Genomic DNA, 24,125 nt, shown 5'->3' with positions numbered 1-24,125 from the left:
ATAATATTCAGGGACGGGACGTCCCAATAGTAATTCCATATCCCGTCCCGTCCCAAACTCCTTTTCTATCCCGTCTCGATTGTTTTGGGCTGAGATAAGACCCGTTTCGATATGAGTGAAATAATATCGGGCCAATCAAAATAGGCATAAGTTGAATACTCCTAATGCGTATATGAGAAACATTGAACCTAGCGCAGCATATGTTGAAGATGACTGGATTGGCTCCTTACAACAGATTATACATGAGACAATTAAATAAAGTATCTTAGATATCAGCATTTAAAAATATATTTAAACAAAAATATTAATGTTCTTCTGTTAAATAAACTCATGAAAGTTAAGATTAATTAAAAAAATTTGATGCGAGAATGAGAATAGTGTACTTTTCAGTATTTATAATATGTTCAATATAATTATATTTGTTATTTCGAATTCATTATTATCACGTATTTTCAGAAAAATCTTCAGGAAAATTTCTTTCATCAAATTGTAGATTAATTATGTGTCATATAATTTAAATGTCAGAGAATAAGCTGTTTAAGTTACTAATCTGAGTATAATAATTGTTATTAAGGCATAATATATTAATTGCGCATTATTGTAATGGAACCATGATTGTCTTTAAAATGTAAGTTTGATGTGAAATAAAAAATAATCTTTAATTCAATGTCCGAATTCTGGAGAAAGGGCAATGGAATTAAACGTGGTAACAATATCCAGCAGGGTTTATGGTGACAATGGAGTCAAGCAGGAAGAAGACTTGATGGCTATTAACATCCAGTCTTTCAGTACTCGGCCACCTGGATGGTCACCGTGCAGTTCTGCAATTCATTGTTATCACAATGTATTGAAAAGAAGATCCAAACAATGAACTAAATTTGTGAAACTTCCAAACAGCTTCTCCAATAGTCACGGTACAAACAGAAACACAAGCCATGCATATAATAACTACATGCAAGCTAGAAGCTCTAATGGCAAACAGTATGCGCTGATATGTATAAAATAAGTGTGACATGATCGATCAAAAAAAAAAGATAATGGTAATATTCACGAGGAGCGATATGATAATTTTAAAAGGGAAGATGAAAAAAAAAACATACTTATATCGGTGAGTATGTAAAAAAAAAGATAATGTCACCGTGCCAGTTCTGCCAATTCATTGTTATCACAACGTATGAAAAGAAGATCCAAAAAATGAACTAAATTGTGAAACTTCCATCACAGGCTTCTCAATAAGTAGGTACAACAGAACACGAAGGTGCATATAATACTAATGCAAGCTAGAGCTCTAATGCAAAAAGTGCGTGATATGTATAAAATAAGTGTGACATGATCGATCAAAAAAAAAAAGATAATGGTAATATTCACGAGGAACGAGATATGATAATTTAAAAGGGAAGATATGAAATTAAAACATACTTATATCGGTGAGTAAATTAAATATACTATCATTTGAAAAATAAAAAAAAATAATCAACTCCGCGGGGACGTAAAAAATATTGTCATGCGTAGAAAATAAGAAATTAAAGGTTTGAGGGAAGATGTGGGCCACGCGTGAGTTGTTGTTTGGGTTGTTATTGGGAGGAGTAGGCAATTGGGGATATGGACAAGAGGGGAATTCAATTTCCAAGAATCAAGAGCAGGTGGGGTGCCGGAAATGGAAGCTCCCCTGTGGTTTGTTTGGCCTTATCCAAAATGTCATCCACGTAACTCTGACTTTGGTTTTAATTGAGACTACTCGTACTTTTCTTCTTTCCCCTGAAAATTCGTCGGGTTCCCATTCATAACTATGGCTCCTGAAAACCAAAATCCATGTAGTTGACTTTTTGTATGCCAGTTTTTGACCATATATTGCTTTTTCCTTATTATCATCATCCTGCCTTTAAAGGCATGTCGCCTCGTCCCAATTTCAAAGTTCGCTTCCCCTGTTTTGGGCATCCCGTCAATTTCTATTTCCCTCCATCCCGGACTCTTTTCATCCATATCTCCTCAATGTTGCCATTTATTGTCAACCTTCTCTCTCTTCCCCTGCGTGGTTCAATACTGTACATTCATTCGCACTCATCTGATTTCCCTCCTCAAATTAAATCGCGTCCTCTTCTAGAAGCTATTGCTAATTATATCCAGTCATTGCTCGTTATCCGATTTGTTAATTTGTAAACACTTTATTTACAAATTTAATATGGATAACATTGATACGCAAATAAGTTACTCTGTGTGTGTGTGTGTGTAATTCGCCAAGAATTAATTATACTGTTCATAAATGCTTGACAATACATCTACTCCTTCCTAGAGAGTTCATCATATAGTAATGGGAAAAAAGAAGACTAATTAAATGTGAATGGATTATGCTCATTTTTAGCGTGGCAGTACATGGTGTTATGCCAAGCTACAAATGTTGACCGATGACCATTGTTATTTCTGAATCCTTTTTAAAAAGAACCGTTTGCATTTTAAGTAAAGTGCAATTTCCAGATTTACAGAACTCGCTAGCGGTGTTCCGTAATAGGGGCCTATTTTTTAGGAAAAATATCAATCAAGATCACTAAAGTAAATTTGCAGCAAAAAGAACCAAAAAAAAAATGAATTATTACTACAAGATCAGGGGACTAAAAAAAAAATTATTGAGCATGAAAGGACCATAATATCCTTGCTTTAAAAATAAAAAGTTACCCTGCTGTTATTGTCACCTATGACCGAACCATTGAAAACAAGGTCTCTTGCAGCTAGTTACTTGAGCTCCAACATTGGTGACAATTTTTTGAATAATTGGTAAAAATGGCTAAGTAAATTTTGATTTCATAGCCTCTTTACCATTTAAAAAGCTTGGTCGCTGATGAGCCACCGAGGCCATTTAATTGTATATGATAAAAAAGAATATATATAATAGTCAAAGATTTTAACTCAAGCTTCTACAAGTGTTAGGCCTTCAACAGCAAGTTTTCATTTAGATTTTAACAATAATTCATTTAAAATTAATAACAATCCATTCAAGCCTTGACAAATTAAAAAAAAATGATACGATGAGCTTAACTATACAAATATTAATTTTTCATTAATAAGTATCCACTCAATTTGACAACAATCTATTTGAACTTTAACAAGTTAGAAAATTGACATCACAAATCTAATGGAATGCATTCAACTCGCATAAACAACAAACCATTTAAATTTTAACAACAATCCATTTATGATTAAGAATAATTCATTCAAACTTTAGCAAGATAGAAAAATTGACAGTACATGTCTAATAGAACAAACCACTTGTTGATCACAAATGACTTGTTCTCAAAACCAGAAGTGCTTGTTGTTTATAAAGAGTGAACACTTATTCTATTAGACCTGTGTTGTCATTTTTTTTAACTTGTTAAAGCTTAAATGGATTGTTTTAATTTTAAATGAATTGTTGTCAAAACCTAAATGAATACTTATTGATAAAGGATTAACACTTGCTCAATTAAGCTCATCCTATTAATTTTTTTAATTTATTCAAGTCTGAATAAATTGTTGTTAATGAATGACTAATACCTATAAAAGCTTGAGTTAAAGGCTTGAACTACTACACATATTCCCTTTTTTATATATGTCTAAATGGGCTTGGTGGCCACTAACCTTGTTATGCAATTAACAGGTTTTGGGATCAAACTCCCCTAGCCACTTTTACTGATTATTCAAGAAAATTGTCACCAACATCAAAGCTCGAGCAATCAACTACTTGTGACTTCATTGGTGGCAGGGGCTTTTGCACTAGCAGAGATTCGATGGCTAGCTTTGGTGATAATAGGGGTAATTCTTTTTTGTCAAAAGCAAGGTGATGGATTGCCTTAGTCGTATTGGCACTCAATTAAATTAAAATTGACTTAATATAATATAGGTCAACCCTATGTCATTCTTTCAAGGAGCAAGTTAAGGATTATCTTAAATTTTTTAGGTTTTAAAAACTAATGTAAAAAGATCTAAAACTAAATGCTAGATTTTTATGCTAAAATGCAAGCGAAAAAATGCAATTTATGTCACTAAAATTACCTAAATGGATGTTGATGCTAAAATCTAACAACTAAATTTTATTATGCAATGCATTAATTTTAAATTATGATTGGGGGTTTTGTGACAAGAAAAAATGAAATGTAAAATTAACCAAAAATTTAAAAAAGTTGGATTCAATTTTGGTAAAGGGGATTTATGAAATGGGCATGAAGTTAACTTTTCTAACCCAACTCAATTAGTTATGTCAAAGGGAAATGATAGGAGAGTGTAATTAATAAATTCAATTACTTAAGTAAAATAAAGCGAACCCACAAGCATGAAGTCTAACACTTAATTCACTAGAGAACTTATAGTAAATCAAATATTATAGCTATAAAATAGGCAAATTAGATCCATTAAAATCAATAATAATTAATTCAAAAAAATCTAAAAAATATATTTAAATTATCTAATTGAACAATTGGATAAATTACCCACTTAATTGAACAATCAAGAAGTAAAAGGAACAATTTAAATTTGCAACAAACAACATAATGACAATTAAATCAACAATAAAAACTCAAATATAATTTAATCGGCAAAGTAAGTGTATATAAATATAAATTCTAGAAATTCATTAAACACAATCAATTAAATTCAAGATTCAAAATATTTAAAACCTAAAATTAGATTGTATTCAAGCATTATAACTTAAAATTGTTTAAAACTAAATAATCTTAAGTTTTTGAATCAAAAAAATAAATAAATAATCATTCCGTAATGTTCTTCAAATGTAAATTAATGGGAGATGATGATATCCTAATGGCTATTGTAATATGGGTTGGTGGCAAGGGAATGGTGGAGGATGGCGGACGCAGGAAGAAAAGAAGAAAATTTGAGAGAGACCTCCTGATTAGTTGGAGGCGGCGGCTAGTGTGTGTGAGAGGAAAGGTTGGGAGAAAATGATTTAATGGCTAAAAAAAATGGGTAGATGATTTATGAAAAATTTCAATAATTGAATTCAAAAAGAATCAATAAAAAAATAAAAAGAAAATTGTAAGTTTTTTTTTTAATTTTTTTAGTTAAAATGCCCATTATAACCTTAATGAATCTTAACAATTTTTTCTTTGTCTTTTAAAATCTTGACTGTTCGATATCTCTTAAAGCTCAAAAATTAATCTTTATTATTGAATTTTATTAATTGTGGTTTCATAATCTAAAAAGTTAACATGAACCTATTAGTATAAATTATGTCCAAAATGAATTGCATGTCTCATAAGATATTTTTAAATTAATTTTTTTCTACAATTCTAATTTTTCACAAAATGACCAAAAACTCAAATAATATATAATAATTAAAATTAAACTCAGTTAAAGATTAGCAAAATTAAACAATGTTAAAAATTAAAAAAATTAACAATTTAAGCTCAATTTTTCTATAATCAATCCAAAAATAAATTATTCCACAAAATCAGCTAAAAATTTAAATAATATTTAATAAATTTAAATTAGCCCAAAATTATTATTGAAATGTATTGAAAATATGAGATAAAATATGTAAACATTATGATTTATCATAAGAGTATTATAGTCATTTCACAGTCACACTTGTTTTCATTGTATTCTCTGATCTTACAATGATAATGCAAATTCTTTTGATTTTTTTTTCCGGCTATAAACTTGCTTTAGTCGTTGTTGGTTGATATTTTTCCTATTCTTTCATGGCATAAAATTATGAATAGAATTTTGATAATAGAAGAACAGGTCATCATTTTTGAAAGTGTGTCTGGAAATATTATTTGAAAGAAGATAATTCTTTAAATAGTGTTTAATTTTTTTGAAGAGCTCATCTCACGACTATCAGTTATAGGGATATCTTAAATAATTCAAAAAAGAAGAAGGACAAGGTTTATAAAAAAAAAAAAGAACAAGGATAAGGATGCATGGAGATCCATGGAGGGGAATTGTTGAATGGTCGTGGGGAAAAGGCCTGAAAATCAAAATTGGGGGAGAAAATAATTAAAAAGAAAAATGAGAGGTTGCCACATGGAGACTTGGAATCGAGTCTTAAGCAGATCGTGATCGCATCGTTTTAGTGCAAGGCTCACGTGGCAGGGGAAGGTGGGAAACCAATCAGGTCGAGCTCACCTGCCACATCATCCTAGTCTCTTGATGCCCCCTTCTTGCCGCCCTTTCTCGTGGTGACTGACAACAGCCGACAGGTGAGGGCGATGAGCAATTGAGCGTGGAAAGGGGCAGAGTTCGCGCGAGAGAGCGCGACAATCCGAAATTTTTTAGATAAAACGGGTGTATATTATATTGTCATCTATGATCTGTGTAATTAAAATATTTAAAGTTATTTTATATAATATTATTTCGATCGCAGAATATATATTTATATTTAATTTATCATTATCATCATTAATATTAGAACTAATTTATATTTAATATTATTTGAATATTATATTTTTATTAGATAGGTTATAAATAACATGACTTATTTATTGTTTGGTCTAGCTAATCATTCTCAAACACATGTGGGACGGTTCGCATTTTGACTGCTTTCGGTTTTGGCGCTCATCAATGAGCATCTGCACAGTCTAAGTTTTTAATTTAAAAGGTTTAAATTTTATAAATTTATTTTAAATTTTATTTTATATTTACTATAAAATTATAAAATTTTAATAAATTTATTTTATTATTAATTTGAATAATACTGATTTAATCTGAATAATTTAATTTAATATTAATATTTTAAATTTTTATAAATTAACTATTCAGATGTACTTCAGACGGAATGAATTTAAAGTGCATCTAGATAATCAATTTATAAAAATTTAATATTAAATTAAATAATTTAAATTAAATTTATATTATCCAAATTAATAATAAAGTATATTCATTTAAATTTTATATTTTATAATATATTAAAATATAAAAATAAAATTGATAAATTTTAACTGTTTGGATTAAAAATCTGAATAATTCTGATTGCTCATCGTGCCACCAAAACCAAACGCCATTTTGATTGCAGTGTTTCTCTTCTTCTCGGGCGTTTAATTTTCTTACGCGCCTTCGTTGCCGCTGCCACTTTCGTTGTCTTGACCAGTCAATTCTGCACACCCTTCCCACCTCAAATTCAAAATGTCCTACTACTCTGACTCTGACAACCCCCCAAATGGAATCACAGTCAAACTTCATTATCTCAAGGGAGAATCATACGGAAGATCTGAATAAAATTAATTAATTTAAATTAAATTTAAAGTGTTAAATTTTAAAAATTTATAATTTTATCTCTTAATTTTATAATTTTATTATTCTCCTTCCTGTATAAAATATTTTTAATTAAATTTTATTTTTGATAAAATAATTATTTATTTTTTAATTAATTCTATCTTTTTATATTTACTTCTATTAAATATTCTATAATATTTTTTTAAAAATAATAATTATATTATAAAAGACTAAAAATATCTTATATTTTTTAACATACAAATTATTAAAAAATATCTTATAACTTATTTTTAAAATTTATAACTTATTTTTAAATTTTAACATAATTTAATATTTAAGACTTAATTTAAAGTAATTAGTTTTTTTTGAAACTTACCTTTCATTTTCGCTCATCTTAACTCAATCTCTTCACTCCCTTTTTTTAAAAAAAAAAATCGTTTGAAACTCAAAACTTAATTTAAAGTAATTAGTTTTCTTGAAACTTACCTTTCATTTTCGCTCATCTTAACTCAATCTCTCCACTCCCTTTTTTTTTTAAAAAAAAAATCGTTTGAAGCTCAAAAACTCCCTGTCACTATCTTTTTTGTTTTCTTTTTCATTGATCTAAAAACACCATCACTACACACACACACACACACACACACACTCAATTCAGGCCACGCGCTGCTAAAAGTCCAAACAGGTGCTGTAGTTTATGTACGATTTTTTAATAAAAAAATTGCCGAAAATTCGCAACAAAAACTTAAAAGTCAGGATAGTTTCTTATTATAATGACGTGCACGGACGTGCTTTTCAATAGCGAGTTTTTTAAGGGAATCTTTAAAATATAGGATGTCATTGTTATCATTTTTTTTTTCTATGTTTGACATTCATATTGGATAGTAAAACTTTATAAAAGATATACTTCTCTTGTTTTTTTATGAATCAATTTTATCAACTTTCTCAATATTAATAAAAATAATGAATAAAAATATATAAAATTTTAAATATATTTTTATATAATAAATATAAAAATTAATGTTATGTTATTTTTATCTCTCATTGAGGATAATTTTAAAAAAAAATTTAAATTTATTATCTAAAAATTCACGCCATAAATTATAAATGAAATCAAATAGTTTTTTTTTTTTGAAATGTGCCTTATTAGTGGAACTATATTTAATATGAATAAAAAAACTCATTTAATTTGTAATAAAATTAATAAATTTTCAGGCTTTTTCTTTATTTTTTTTAAAATATTGAGATTGACTTGTAAATGAGATCAGGGGCTGTGATCCTGTCTTGTTTTGTCTTCTGTCCTTCACATAGCAATACATCCAGGTCGTGCCAAATTTTAATTATAGCCACGATGATTAATGAATTTAATATACCTTTTTATTTCATCGCGAGGCAAGACAATTTGAAACCTATTTTGTATTGTCGAAGTCTTGGATACTATAGAATTCAATGTTAGCTGTTTTAACGCGCCATTAACAAGTGTACAGTATCAAACTACTTAATCCGTTTTTTTATATATAAGAAAAAAATTATATCACATAATATAAAAAACTAATTAATTATAATAATTATACCTAAAAATAAAAAACACTAAAATATCATAGATTAATCAACACAAGTATGCATTAATAAATTTGTAATAAATATGTAATTTAAAAAATTTATAATAAATGTTCATTGAAATATACGTTTTTGTTTATAAAATAAAAAATGATAATTTCTCTAACAAATAAAAATGAAAAGAATATGCACTATATGCTATTCTATCAAGAAGGAAAGAAGTATATAACATTTACCATTCCTGGAAATACTCCTCAGCAATGTAAATGCCTCCTAGGTTGTAACTCCATTAAACTTTCTATTCATATTTTGCGTGATTGTAAGGAAGTTCAAGATGTTTGGAAAATATTAATAAATCCTACAAAACTTAATACCTTTTTCTTTTTTGGAGTGCAATAATGGATAATTTAAAATATTAAAAATGAAGTAAGTAGTTTGGTAACAAGAACTCCTTGGTAAAAACTTTTTGTCCAACCATGTTGGAACATATGAAAAGCCAAATGTAGGAAAGTCTAATTTAAAGATGATATGCTAGAAAGTGACATTGCTTTCCCCCGCATCCAATAGATAATCAACAACTTGAAGCTTTTTTTTTTTGTTAGAACAACCTGAAGCTTTAATCTAAGATCAACCAAATAAGCAAAAGAGACAATAAATATGAGGCTAAGTGGAGCCGTTTGGAACTTGGTTGAAATAGACTCAACATTGATAGTTCGATTAATCTTAATGGTTTTATTGCATGTGGAGATATCATTAAAGATGATAAGAGAAATTGGATTAAAGGATTTTGCAAGAATTTTATGCACTAAATCAGCATAGCAGTCAACCTCTTGGGAGTTTTAAAAGGTTTCAGTCATTATTGGAATGAAAAATTATTCAAAATTAATATTTATTTAGATTATATGGAAGCTTTATCACTTATTGATAATAGCTAGAGCTGTGCAAGAAGCCTAAAATGCCTGCACTGGCTCAATAGTTTTTTGCCTTGCCCATACCTGAAAATAATTTCCTAAAAACAAATAGGCATAGTTGGGTTAAGCGCAAACCTCGGTTGGGCAGGGCTTAGGGTTAAGGAGTCCAATTAGTTAGTCATACCTAACCCGATGTTATATATTATTTTTTTAAAAAAATTAAACTGATGTCATTTTGTTGGTTGGAAGTGACAAGCTAAGATAAAACCCTATCTTCTCCTCACTCAAGTTTTGACTCTTCTTTTTAGTGCTCAGCCATCTCGCTTGCCTTTTTTCTCCTCTCCTCTCCTTGCTCAATCTCGCACAGTTGGACCACTACTCACTCATTCACCACTCAGGAGACAGGACTCAATAATGTTGTTCCTCCCTTATTCTTGGCACCTCTCTCTGTCTCCATCTCCTCTCAAGAGTCATCATTCCTCCCTTTATCTTGGCACCTCTCACCGTCTCCATCTCCCATCGCAAGTGACATCGAGAAATTATCCTATTCCAATGAATTCATATTGTGATCTTAGCTCCTCACCTCCTTCTCATTATTGGCCACCTATTAGCTTGTCTTTGTCATCGTCCAAGAAGGTCTTATGTTGACTGTGTCTGCCTTTGGTCCATTGCTCGCCTTTAATCATTGTCGAGACTACTTCATCACTTCTATTTCTTGCATCAAGATTGTGTTGTTCTGATCTCTGATTTAGCAAGCTCTAGTCTTTGATTGCTTTATTAATCATGTTCTCTTACTCTTTAATGCTCTAGCAATCCAAAGATGCACAAAGAACCTAAAAAGGATCAGATTGCTTCAAAAACTAAGCATCAACCCCCATGTTATAGATCATTGTGATAGTCAATGAATTTGAAAATCTCTTTATATATATATATATATATTTCTTTTATGTCATTTGTAGGTTTATTGATTTTTTTCATTTCCAATTATTTTGCTGCAAGAATTTTTCTTCAGTCTACGATTTATTCAGCTACTTTGAGCCCATGATTTTGTTACTAGTAATGGTTTTTTAAGGCCTACTTTAAGCCTGATTTTAATATATTTTGGTCCAATTAAAAACTTGTAAGTAACCAAAAAAAAGATATTGGACTGGACATCTAGCTCGATATGTCAGACCTTGCCTGCTCGACCCTTCCATAAAAGAGCATCTTTCTAGTAGGCTCGAGATTTGGGCAAGTTTTTTTTGCACAAACACATTTAAGGCAGGGCATCGGGTTAAGGGCGTGCCCTACCTGAACTACCCATACACAACCCTAATAATAGTTACTATGATAAGCATCCTTTCTACATGATTATGAAGAATATTAGAAATTTCATTATAAGAAATTGAGTAGTCACTTTTAACCATATCTATAGAAAAGCCAATAAATATGTTGATTTGCTAGCCAAAAGGATATTGTGCGATAGTTTTGATATTTTTATATGTGATAACCCACCATTCCTGACTATGAAGGCCTCGTGACTTTAGATATGATTAAATTTTAGTCTTTTTATGTATGAAAAAATAAATTACCATTCTTTCCCCCTACACACACGATTGTCAAATTCAGCTACTGATCGTTAATATTATATAAACATGCATGTTCAAAGCATTTTGGATATTCTGTGTACGTACGCATTACCATTGTGGATAGATTTGTTCCAACATAAAACATCTGTTAACAATAACCACCTCTGAAAATATCAATTATTCCATGGCACATAATAAAAATAACACTGTTAATTGTTTTTTTTTTGAAACTAAAGAAATGACAAAAATTTAATCATCATATATTTTAAGATACAGTCATCCAAATTATCCATACAATTTGATTCAACGCTCTTAATTATATTATTTTTTTGGGTCAAAAAATTATATTATTTTTGAAATATTATTTTATTATTCACTACTCTATGATAATAGCATTTTTATGCATTATAGTATAATAGTAAAAAGTAATAACAATATATAATAGTTTAATCTATTTGAGAATCAGACACTTATGCGATGTGGGGGTGAACATACAGGGACTTATAGTCTGGCCTATTTTAGATCCAGCTTAATTTATTTATTAAATAAGCTTAGACTATGTTTATATTTTTAATTAGGCCTATTTAATTAAATAGACCAAGTTTATTTTTTGAAGCCTAGTTTATGAGCCAAGAGGCTGCCCTATTTATACATACATACATATAATGTAATATATTACAAACATATCAATTTCATCATTTAATTTTTAATCAATCTATTTTTTATTTCTAGTTATATTTTTAATTATATTGAATTTATATATTAATTTTAAACATTGTTACTTTGTTGTTATTTATATTGTAGTTGGTAAGTTCTTTCAATTGTTATATATTATAATTGATGAATTAGATTATATATTATATACTATAATAGTTTTAAAGTATATTTAAGAAAACTAAAATATGTGTCTATTTAAAAGACTTACTTTTTAAGTAGGCTTTAGGTTAGGCTCAGCTTTAAATAGACTCAGGCTTTAGCCGTGAAAAAAATTTTATATAAACTTCAGACCAAGCTCAAAATTTTAATTTATTATATAAATTTGATCTATTTAATTAAACTTAACTCGACCTAACCTTATTTTACCCCTACTCACCCCCTTCTTGATTGACAATATATATATATATATATATTGGACAAGATTGACAATAAATATTAGGTAGAATGATAGTTAGGTTTTAAAACAGTAAATTAATATCAGTTAAATTTTTAACAAATTTTTTTAAAAAACAAGTTGAAAATATTGATCTAAATTGTTATAAATTTAAGAGTTTCAATTACAGTAAGTATTTAAACATTAAATATAATTTTTAAATTAAAATAGAAATTTTTGTTTGCAACTATTGAAATTGATATTTATAATTTATATTTAAAAAATTATTTAAACCTTAATTGATATTAATCACTGTTTTAAAATTTAATTGCCATTCTTATTTAGTGATGGTTACCGACCAAGAGAGAGAGAGAGAGAGAGAGAGAGAGAGATAAAGTAGAGAACGGGGTTTGCCACCTGGGACGATCTCGAGGTGGCTCCCACTTTACGTCGTCCAATTTGCTTTGGCCCTTGCTCGCTTATAAATACATCCTCCCCTCTCACACAATCCCCATTCTCGTTTCTCATCAAAACTGATCTCCTGTACTTCTCTTCCTTATTTTTCTTTAAACTGCTCTCACAGACTCTTAGATTTCTTGCTGAGTGTGGATCTCAAGCAGCCATGGCTGGCGGAGGTATCGTCAGTGGGGTTGGCGGTAGCGATTTCGAAGCCAAGATCACTCCGCTCGTCATTATTTCATGCATCATGGCCGCCACCGGAGGCCTTATGTTTGGATACGACGTCGGCGTGTCAGGTCTTTCTTAAACTCGTTCCTTCCTTCTCTGCAACCTATCACTTCTGTTTCTTTTCCACCAATATGATCACAAATTCCTTTTTTGGGTCCATACGGAGTCCCTTTATTCCTTCCTGTAAAGCTAACTTTATAGGTTTGTTTGAATATTCATACTTTATATATTATTTTCCTCTTGTTTTGACTGAATTTTTCGAGTTTTTTTAATAAAACTCAGCTGAGAAAGCAAAAAACAAATTTATTTTTCTATCTTATACTTTCCGTTATCAACGTTTTGTGAAGATTTTGGTTAAAAAAGAGTCCAACCCGGTGAAGGTTATTTTGTGAATTTGATATTTTTGACGAAAATATTGGGAAACTCCAATTGCTAAGGCCATCGGGAACTTGTTGAATCGAACCCCCAAAAAAAGCACCCGAACAGAGAGAACTGAATAAAATTACAATCGCAGCCATAGCCTAAATATTTTATTTCTTGTAAACTAATGTATGTTATTTGTCATCCTGGAATGGACCAGGTGGAGTGACGTCGATGAAGCCATTCCTGAAGAAATTCTTTCCGGTAGTATACAAACGGACGGTGGAGGAGGAAGGGCTGGACAGTAATTACTGCAAGTACGACAACCAAGGGTTGCAATTGTTCACGTCGTCTCTGTACCTGGCGGGTTTGACAGCGACCTTCTTTGCTTCCTACACGACCAGAAAGTTGGGAAGGAGGCTAACCATGTTGATTGCCGGCCTCTTCTTCATCGTCGGAACCGTCTTCAATGCCGCCGCTCAAAACCTTGCCATGCTCATCGTCGGCAGACTCCTACTCGGTTGCGGCGTTGGTTTCGCTAACCAGGTCCGTCCCCCATTAAACATATATTCAGTCCTATCTTGGGAGAAGATTAATTTTATTTTGGCGTACTTCACTGTTTTTAATTTATATTCATTTTTATTAAATATTAATTTTTTGTCTTCAAAGACGAGTAAAAATTTATTAAATTTTAAGATAAAATTAATAAAATATAAGATTTTTCTCGGTTATGCTAAATCATGCCAAAAATGAGAAGTGATTAATAGAGAGGGCAGGAGGGAATCCCTTTACATTTAATTACCATATTACCCTCCTCGATTCAAGAACTCCATTTTAACAGGAGAAGAATAAATTAATGTGCAACGAAGAAACTGGCACTGTTTTACCATAGCTCATCACATCCATTTTGTCAATTATAATTATAATTCCATATTTGTTTAGCATGTAGGAAAGAAGACTTGGAAAATAGAACGTTTTAGTATTTTTTTTTTCCCCTTAAAAAATTTGGGGCTCTAATAGTAGATCAACGTGGAAAACAAAGGTGATACTAAAACTGAAATGATTTGATTTGAGGTCGTTGTTGGTGTCCAAAGTGTGGGATAATATATGGGGGCGTCATTTTCACGGATCCAAAGACGTAAAGGAGATTGCAGTTTTGGGTTGGTGGACATGACTCGGGGGAGCATGCATGGAGAACATGGGCGACGTTTCTGACCTGCCCAAACAAAAAGCCAAAAGGCTTCGCAATAAAAAATAATTTAAAATTGATTATAATAATAGAAAAAGGCTGGAGGGGCAGACACGGTTTCCCGGAGATGCAGCTACAAAAGAGAAACGGGGAGCGTGCGTTGTGCCTTTCTCTGGAGCGGCATCGTCATGGTGGGGACAAATGCCCCGCAATAATGTTGATATTGCATTCCGCTAACTCTACTAGGCCGTCGAGAGGACTTTTGTGGCCATTTTTATCGGCTTTCTCTGGTACACCTCAGTTCATTACGCCTCTTGGCCTTCACCACGTTTTCCCACCTGACGTTGTTGAACCTGAGGTGGACCTCTTTTGTCTTGCGTTTTATATTTATTAGCTTCTTTGTGTGAGCGTCATTTTTATTTAATGATAATCGGACAATCTTTTGATTGTGTGCTCAATTTCTTCTGATCTTGCAAAATTAATTTCTGCCTAACTGTGACGTATTACATGACCCTGATTCTACAATACTCTAGTCATAGATTGGTTGCACCTTTCAGCATATTCTTTAAATAAAAATTCCGAAATCAAGTTGAAATTAAGTTCCTCGGTTAGCCAATTATAGGTACACAGGTTTTTAAATGATTTAACAATTAATAAATTGACTTTGTGATTGGATGAATTTGACTTAGGAAGGTGTGAATAGGATTAAAAAAAATATCAAGTTCACATTATTAGTGGAATCATGCATGGACCTACTTACTGCAGACTGTTCCGGCTAATCACTCACTCTAATTTGAAATCAGGCTGTTCCGGTTTTCCTTTCGGAGATCGCACCGACGAGAATACGTGGAGGATTGAATATCCTGTTCCAGCTCAATGTCACCATCGGCATTCTCTTCGCTAGCCTTGTCAACTACGGCACCAACAAGTAAGTCCTCCTTGTTCGCTCATGTTAGTTGAAATTGCCTATTTTCTTACGCCAGTTTGATTGAACACTAATGCTGACCTCCGTTGTGCAACGGCAGAATCAAAGGCGGATGGGGTTGGAGGCTATCTCTGGGGCTGGCTGGCATCCCGGCCGGACTCCTAACCGTAGGAGCTCTCTTGGTGGTCGACACTCCCAACAGTCTCATCGAGCGTGGTCGATTGGATGAAGGCAAAGCCGTGCTTAAAAAGATAAGGGGCACCGACAACGTCGAACCTGAGTTCTTAGAACTGGTCGAGGCGAGCCGTATTGCCCAGGAGGTGAAGCACCCTTTCAGGAATCTTCTCAAGCGCCGCAATCGTCCCCAGCTTGTCATTGCCATCGCCTTGCAGGTCTGTGCCTTTTTTTAATATTTCCCCGCTCTCTGTTGCTTTGTTTTGCAATTGCTTGCCGTTCGATTCTTCTCCATCCATTTTCTTACATTTGGATGCTCAAATTAAACACAGATCTTCCAGCAATTCACCGGTATAAACGCCATCATGTTCTACGCCCCAGTGCTGTTCAACACATTGGGATTTAAAAACGATGCTTCCCTCTACTCTGCCGCGATCACTGGGGCTGTTAACGTCCTCTCCACTATTGTTTCCATCTACTCGGTGGACAAAGTTGGGCGTCGCATGCTCCTCCTGGAAGCCGGTGTCCAGATGTTCTTGTCCCAGGTGGTGATTTCTATTATCCTAGGAATCAAAGTGAAGGACCACTCGGATGACCTTTCGAAAGGGTTTGCGATCCTTGTCGTTGTTATGGTGTGCACTTTTGTGTCTTCCTTCGCTTGGTCCTGGGGGCCTCTTGGGTGGCTCATCCCCAGCGAGACGTTCCCACTGGAGACCCGATCGGCGGGGCAGAGTGTGACTGTTTGTGTCAACTTGCTCTTCACCTTCGTCATCGCGCAGGCGTTCCTCTCCATGCTGTGTCACTTCAAGTTCGGGATCTTCCTGTTCTTCTCTGGTTGGGTCTTGATCATGTCCTCCTTCGTCCTGTTCTTGCTCCCGGAGACCAAGAACATCCCGATTGAAGAAATGACAGAGAGAGTGTGGAAGCAGCACTGGTTCTGGATGAGGTTCATGGAAGATGATTATGGTGATGTCGTGGATGGTAAAGCAGCCAATGGTAAAAATGGGCGAGTTAATGGATTTAATCCCTCTTCCCAGTTGTAAATAAGAATATCGCCATAAAATTGGGTTTGCCATACCAGTAATTCAGGCTCCCCCTCCCCCTCCCCCTCTCCCTCCATCCCTCCCTCTGAATATAGTAAATGCCTGAACATAGTATCATCACGCGCATGAATTAACCATCTTTCCCAAAGCAGTTAATATATTTCAGAATTTTGTGACCCCCTTGGGTTTCCCTTCTTCTTCTTTTCTTCTTTGTATTATGAGAGATGATGTTATTCAAATCAGATATTTCAATTTTTCTCATGGTTGAAACAGGTGCTGTAATTTGGATTACAAATTAGTTGCTGGAACACCCCCTCTCTTTTATCTTCTTTTCCTTTAATTTCTTTCTCATGTTTTCTCGTCAGAGTACAGTCTCTCTTCAAACGAGGGAGTTGTGATTACCAGGGAACGAATAATAAGTCTTAAAAAAATAATTAATATTTGTTGGAAGCAAAATTAAATAATAGCGGGTGGAATATAAAGCATGACCATGGCATTCCTTCTAAAGCAGCAGGGGCAAAAAACTTCCCTCCTTGTTTTGCCCCCCTTTTCAGGTGGAATCCACTGCACGTCAGCACCTTAAAAAAACCAAATACAATGCCAATCGATATTTGGTGACAATGGATATACGAACCAATCATTCATTGCATGAATTACAAGTAATAACTCTGTTTTTTTCGGCCAAAGAGTCATCTTCATTGATTTTTCAAATAAACTGCAAGTAATCAAGAAATGTAATCTCATCAATCGATATATTACTGCGATTGAGAAGAAAAAAATCACATATTTTGATGCTGATATTAAATGCAAACAACTTCCTCTATTCATAATAAATTCTCTCGCCCACCTTTGCCTAGTGGATATTATACAAAATTCATCAACCCGCGCGAGGCTTCAAATTTGAAACAAATGTTGATTGAGTGGAAGTGATTAAAACTATTTGAGGCCCAAGGATTCATCTTACGGAAAGTATCTGATATAAAATAAAATGGATACATCAAAGAAAAAAAAAAAAATTACACGCCATGTGGTCCTATTCTCTTTGTGCATGGCTGTCTCAAATTCATAAATTGTTGGAATGCATACATCTGCATCTATGTCTATATTATATTATATTTAAAGAAATACTTTGAATATTGGAGCATTAAGTCTTGATCATATAAGATACATGCATTAGTTTTTTCCATGTAAGATTTTTTTTCAAATTAAACATGAGATCTGATGATTCGATGAACCGAATCATTGAAAATATCAACAATCGTAGTCCATTTCATAATTACCATTTACCGTGAGTGTCATGGGTTGCACCAGGGCCGAGTATCCGATGCCAGGCCAGACCCAACTGTCTCTGATTCGATTTATTGCCAAGTCTGTCTATGCTGATTGGACCATTAAAAATTGTGAAAAATCATAAAATTTTTATATTATATCCTAAAATAATTTTTTAAAATAATAACCCACTATGTTCAGCGTTTTCCTTGCCCAAACTCAATTAATGCTTTTAACAAAAAACAAAAAACAAAAACAAAAGAATTCTCATCTCGATGGAATTGGGTTGGCAATAGTGTCAACCGTGCCAAAGCGAACCAGGCTCAACCCAATTTGATGCCATTCTTTTTTACTTTAACAAGGACTTATGTTGACAGACAAAAAACAAAAAAAAGGACTTGTGTGGTTTTAACTTTTTTAATTAGTAAGATAAAAATTTACAAGTATTTAAAATAAAAAAATTATAATACATATATATTTTTATTCATGTTTTAAAATTTTCTTTTAAACCATAAAAACATTACAAATAAGTTTAGATAACTGCATTTTTTTTTCCGAATAGAATATTTCTGTTTAAATTACTAACTAATTTTTATTTTATTTCTGTTTTACCTTTTTTTATTTCTGTTTAAATTTTAGATAGCATTTTCTTTATCTTATGTTAAACTTTATAATACTAGCTAGTATTTATCAATTCTTACGGTCTTGTATCATATTTTATCATACAAAAAATATATAACTGTGACTTGATTTAATTTTCAAATGTTTTAAGATAGTTATCCAAAGTCCTTGCAACTAATGGATTAGAAATTTAAATTTAAATTTAAATATTTACGTATATCTTGATTTTTTTTAAAATTTTAAAACACGAAGTGTTTGACTCGATCAATTAATAGTTTTTTTTTTTAACAGGATAGTATAAATTAGACAATTACTTCAATCTCCCGGTAAGAAAAGATAATTGCTGTAATCTATTAGATAATTATGGATAGTCCTTACCATTGAAGGATGTAAAACATTACCAGTTTGATGGTGCCTTATAAACACGCCCTCCCCACCCATTGCTCTTCACTCCCACTATTACATTGCTTCTCTTTCTCCCCCTCTGCACACTACCCTCATTGACTTGTAGATTCTTTCGGAGCTGTGTGTCCGAAGAAAGCATCCATGGCTGGCGGAGGTTTCGTTAGAGGGGGCGCCGCCGGCGATTTCGAAGCCAAGATCACTCCGCTCGTCATTATTTCATGCATAATGGCCGCAACTGGAGGCCTTATGTTTGGATACGACGTCGGCGTTTCTGGTCTCTACTTTCTCTCTTCAACTCTACCTTTCCTATTCACCACCCTGTTGATTCTCTCTCCTTTCACGCTGAACACAAGACTGATTACCTTTCATTCCTGCGGATGCTAGCTAATCGTTATTATACAAATTTAAAACAGAAAAAACCTTTTACATTCATCTTTATTCTTTCCATTAAAAATAAAACCTCTCTTAGGGTTTACTCATCATATCATATTCCCGTCCGTTCTTCGCTTGTAAACTAATGTATGTTATTTGTTATGGTGGAATGGATCAGGTGGAGTGACGTCGATGCCTCCGTTCTTGAAGAAATTCTTTCCGGTAGTATACAGACGGACCGTGGAGGAGAAAGGGCTGGACAGTAATTACTGCAAGTACGACAACCAAGGGCTGCAATTGTTCACGTCGTCTCTGTACCTGGCGGGTTTGACAGCGACCTTCTTCGCTTCCTACACGACCAGAAAGTTGGGAAGGAGGCTAACCATGTTGATCGCCGGCCTCTTCTTCATCGCCGGAACTGTCTTCAATGCCGCCGCTCAAAACCTAGCCATGCTCATCGTCGGCAGACTCCTACTCGGTTGCGGCGTTGGTTTCGCTAACCAGGTCCAACTATCCAGCATATGTCTTTCCTTCTTTCTTTTTTACAACTATATCTCGAGTTGCATAGAGCCCAAAAAATATATATATTGCTGCTGATGATAACTATTTTATCCTGATAATAATATTAATATAAACAAATATTAACATCTATCTGAGTTGTTTACCACAAAAAAAAAAAAGGGTTAGCCTTAGACTTACGTGTCTTATGCCAAAAGAAAGTCTTAGACTTCCTGGACCACCTAAAAGTGTGTTTTTTTTTTTTGGGTGTCATCTATGGACCTAAACCATCCATTAATCAATGTTTCTGTGCCCATTATAGTATTCATTTTACCCGAAAAAAATTTGACGTCGACAAACTTGATAGGGATCTCTTCTGATCTGTGTTTTTTTCGGTTTAATTATGTGAAGTTGTGAGCGCACAATATTATGGTAATCGGATTTTTTTCTTGAAACCCAAAAAGAGCAAACTGAACTCAATGATTTTCGGACCTTTTTTAAAAAACAAGGTTTCTTTGGAAATTAATGTCATTGCCTCGTTGGCCTAATGTCAAACAATGACGCCTGGCATGACCTATATATTCGTTCAATTTAAGTATGGCAGACTATTCTATGTATTCTTCAGTCTCAGATTGTACCTCTTGATTCTTTAATTATGTTGCTTCAGGTCTAAGTTAACAAGAGGCACGAAGACACAGAATGTTCTTAAATTGTTTAACAATTATCTAATTGGCTAGTAGTGGGGGGAGCGGGGCTCTGACTAAGATATATCAAGTTCCCATTAGTGGAGCAATATTTTAAACCTACTGAAACAGGCGGCTAACTCATATTGTTGCAATGTTGCGTGAATTTGAATGCAGGCTGTGCCGGTTTTCCTTTCTGAGATCGCACCTACAAGAATACGTGGAGGATTGAATATACTGTTCCAGCTCAATGTCACTATTGGCATTCTCTTCGCTAATCTTGTCAATTATGGCACCAACAAGTAAATCACCTCCTCTTGTTTACTTCACTAGTTGAAATTTCCTTTAAAAAAAAAAAAAAACGCCAGATTGATTGAATACTGATGCTGACATCGATTGTGCAACGACAGAATCAAAGGAGAATGGGGTTGGAGGCTATCTCTGGGGTTGGCTGGCATCCCAGCGGGACTCCTAACCTTAGGGGCTCTTTTGGTGGTCGACACTCCCAACAGTCTCATCGAGCGTGGTCACCTGGAAGAAGGCAAAGCTGTTCTTAAAAAGATAAGAGGCACCGAAAACGTCGAACCTGAGTTCCTAGAACTGGTTGAGGCAAGCCGTATCGCTCAGGAGGTGAAGCACCCTTTCAGGAATCTTCTCAAGCGCAGCAATCGTCCCCAACTGGTCATTGCCATCGCCTTGCAGGTCTGTGCCTTTTTTAAACTTTTCCCCCTTGGTGCTCTGCTTTTCTGAAGCTTGCTGCTCAATTTCTTTTGTTCATTGTCTTACACTTGAATGCTCAAATTATATACAGGTCTTCCAGCAATTCACCGGCATAAACGCAATCATGTTCTACGCTCCAGTGCTGTTCGACACGTTGGGATTTAAAAATGACGCTTCCCTCTACTCTGCTGTTATCACCGGGGCTGTTAATGTCCTCTCCACTATAGTATCCGTCTATTCAGTGGACAAAGTTGGACGGCGTGTGCTCTTACTGGAAGCTGGTGTTCAGATGCTTTTGTCTCAAGTGGTGATTGCTGTGATCCTAGGAATCAAAGTGACGGACCGCTCTGATGACCTTTCAAAAGGGCTGGCTGTCTTAGTGGTGGTTATGGTGTGCACTTTTGTATCTTCCTTCGCTTGGTCCTGGGGGCCTCTTGGGTGGCTCATCCCCAGCGAGACGTTCCCTCTGGAGACTCGCTCGGCGGGGCAGAGTGTGACTGTTTGTGTCAACTTGTTCTTCACCTTTGTCATTGCACAGGCTTTCCTTTCAATGCTGTGTCACTTCAAGTTCGGGATCTTCCTGTTCTTCTCTGGATGGGTCTTGATCATGACCTTCTTCGTCCTTTTCTTGCTCCCCGAGACCAAGAATGTTCCCATTGAAGAGATGTCGCAGAGAGTATGGAAACAGCATTGGTTCTGGAAGAGGTTTATGGAAGATGGTGATGATGTGGATGACAAAGCAGCCAAAGGAAAAGATGGGCATACCATAAGATTTGATCCCGCTTCTCAATTGTAAAAAGTATTGTCGTTGAACAATGAACACAGTACTAGTAATTTAGCCTCAGGCATTAGTTTAAATGATTTAAATACGTTGAACAGAGTGTTATCGTTCGCATGGATTAAACTGTTTCAGAAGGCAATATAATATATTTCAGATGATTTTTCTTCTGTTTTATTTTGTCTTTTCTTCTTTGTATTCCGTGATATAATGTTATTCCAATAGATATTCCAACATTCACTCATGGGTGAACATAGGTTTATGGCTCGGATTACAAATTATCTGCAAACCAAATTGCCTTCTTATACCACCTTCCCACCGCACTGGTAGTCGCCTAGTATGTGTGAAGCAACCAACAATCTGGCATAACAGCATATAACATTATCTGCTTTTTGTTAGCTATCACTGTTCAGGCATATAATTTGTGCGTAATTTAATGGGTTTCTATTTCTAAGCTTTCTGTCCATTTATTTGCTTATAAGACAGATTTTTTTTTTTTGGTGGTTAAACTTGATGGCACTATCTTTAACCACTTGCACGCAATATCTTTAGACTGAAGTTAGTTGGGTTTAGGCCAAATTTCTGAAGTTGTTTCAGCTCTCAAGACTCTTTGAAAATTGATGGCACACCTTAAATGAGGACAGACATAAAATCGAACAAACCTTTATTGGATTGATTTGATACGCGTATGCTTCATGGCGGTATTTAATTGTAGTTTTGAAGTAGAGGTTGAATGTAGCACTTAAGTGTTGTGCACTTGTGCTTAATGCTTGTGTTTCATGTAACCTCCAAATGGGAACAGCCTACGGTGGTTGTCCATAATGATGAAGCTCACCATTACATTACAATTTCCCGATAGTAAATAGCAAAGATGAAGTGCAGTAGCAGCACGCACAACCACGCCACGTTCCTAACATTCTTTCCTTCCAAGTCTGACAATTCACCAGAATAGCATACTTTGGTACCGAATTACATCACGCAACTAATATATCTAATCTAATTATCAATACAAATTTGACTGAAGATTAAGTTCAACTTCACGCAAGTCCTCTCCCTTAATTTTATTTAACAGAAAGGTTGAACTTGGTCGTTTATCTCATCATGTGATTGTAATTTTATATAGAAGATCAAGGACCCACAGAACCCCATCCAATCTGCCGATGCAATGAGAACAAGGGACCCACATGTTCTCTGTTCTTACTAGGAAAGGGGCCAAACGATTTAACTCTCCTACCTCAACCTTCAAAAGCTATATAAAACTCCCTAGAGGAAATAAAAGCCCACACATATCCCACAACTGAGTTGAATGAGCTGAAGAAGAAGACAGAGAAATAAGTAAATCAGAGCTTAGAGGTACAGAGATGGGTATGGTGGAGAGAGGTGTGGTTGCTTTGTTGATGGTGGTGGCTATGGCGGCTGTGGAGGTGTCATATGGTGCAGTCTACAAGGTCGGGGACTCCGCTGGTTGGACCACCATTGGCAATATAAACTACAAGAAATGGTCTGCTACCAAGAACTTCCAAGTTGGTGACACTATCAGTAAGTACTCACTCTCATTCCATTTCTACATTACAATTTTGTCTTTAGTTTATCATAGATGAGATCAAAGTTTCCCACAGTCCAACAAGAATATCAATCACACCACTATTTTACAATTCTAAATCTTAGTTTCTAAGAATAAGAATGCCCTGTTTTGTGGAGAAAAATTGATTAGCTGCTACACTCTGTTTGAAGTTCCCTTCCTGTTTTACGAGAAGGAAGCTTCTGGAGTAAATTTCTCTGTTAAGCAAGCAAAACAAGTCTGGTTTAAATTATAATCCTTCTTGTTATTAGAAAAATAGTGCCAAGGGCCTACGCGAGTTTAATTACACTTTCTCCCCAAAAGTTTTTGTTCTTTTAGAACCAACATGATGATATGATAGCGTTCACTCGCGTGACCTACCCACTTTCATTGGCCTTCATTCTTTCCCAGAAGTCTTTAGTTGCAGCTGCTCTTTTTGGGTGGGAAGAAACTTATCAACATGCAATGCGAATGTCTCACAACAAATTAACCCGCCAAATCATTTTAGATACAT

The 24,125-nt window shown here is 34.1% G+C and overlaps 2 protein-coding genes across 3 annotated transcripts; both read left to right on the top strand.

The window, feature by feature from the left end:
• Positions 1–12,859: 12,859 nt before the first annotated feature.
• On the top strand, positions 12,860–16,974 carry LOC129300203 (sugar transport protein 13-like). Of its 2 annotated transcripts, XM_054938743.1 has the most exons (5): positions 12,860–13,081; positions 13,594–13,919; positions 15,366–15,490; positions 15,588–15,879; positions 15,994–16,974. In XM_054938743.1, exons 1-5 carry the CDS (start codon positions 12,949–12,951, stop codon positions 16,702–16,704), a joined length of 1,587 nt encoding a protein of 528 aa, XP_054794718.1. In that variant the 5' UTR covers positions 12,860–12,948; the 3' UTR covers positions 16,705–16,974. The 2 variants fall into 2 exon arrangements, with proteins under 2 accessions (XP_054794718.1, XP_054794719.1); XM_054938744.1 differs by lacking the exons at positions 12,860–13,081; positions 13,594–13,919 and adding an exon at positions 13,938–14,920.
• A 2,014-nt stretch (positions 16,975–18,988) lies between these two features.
• On the top strand, positions 18,989–22,187 carry LOC129300201 (sugar transport protein MST4-like). Its single transcript, XM_054938742.1, has 5 exons — positions 18,989–19,273; positions 19,550–19,875; positions 20,730–20,854; positions 20,963–21,254; positions 21,364–22,187. Exons 1-5 carry the CDS (start codon positions 19,141–19,143, stop codon positions 22,066–22,068), a joined length of 1,581 nt encoding a protein of 526 aa, XP_054794717.1. The 5' UTR covers positions 18,989–19,140; the 3' UTR covers positions 22,069–22,187.
• Positions 22,188–24,125: the final 1,938 nt, after the last annotated feature.

Source organism: Prosopis cineraria, unplaced genomic scaffold (genome assembly GCF_029017545.1).
Source record: "Prosopis cineraria cultivar Desert tree isolate PC_DT_omini unplaced genomic scaffold, ASM2901754v1 PC1478, whole genome shotgun sequence".
Taxonomy (NCBI): Eukaryota; Viridiplantae; Streptophyta; class Magnoliopsida; order Fabales; family Fabaceae; genus Prosopis; species Prosopis cineraria.
This window is presented reverse-complemented; position numbering and strand designations above follow the sequence as displayed.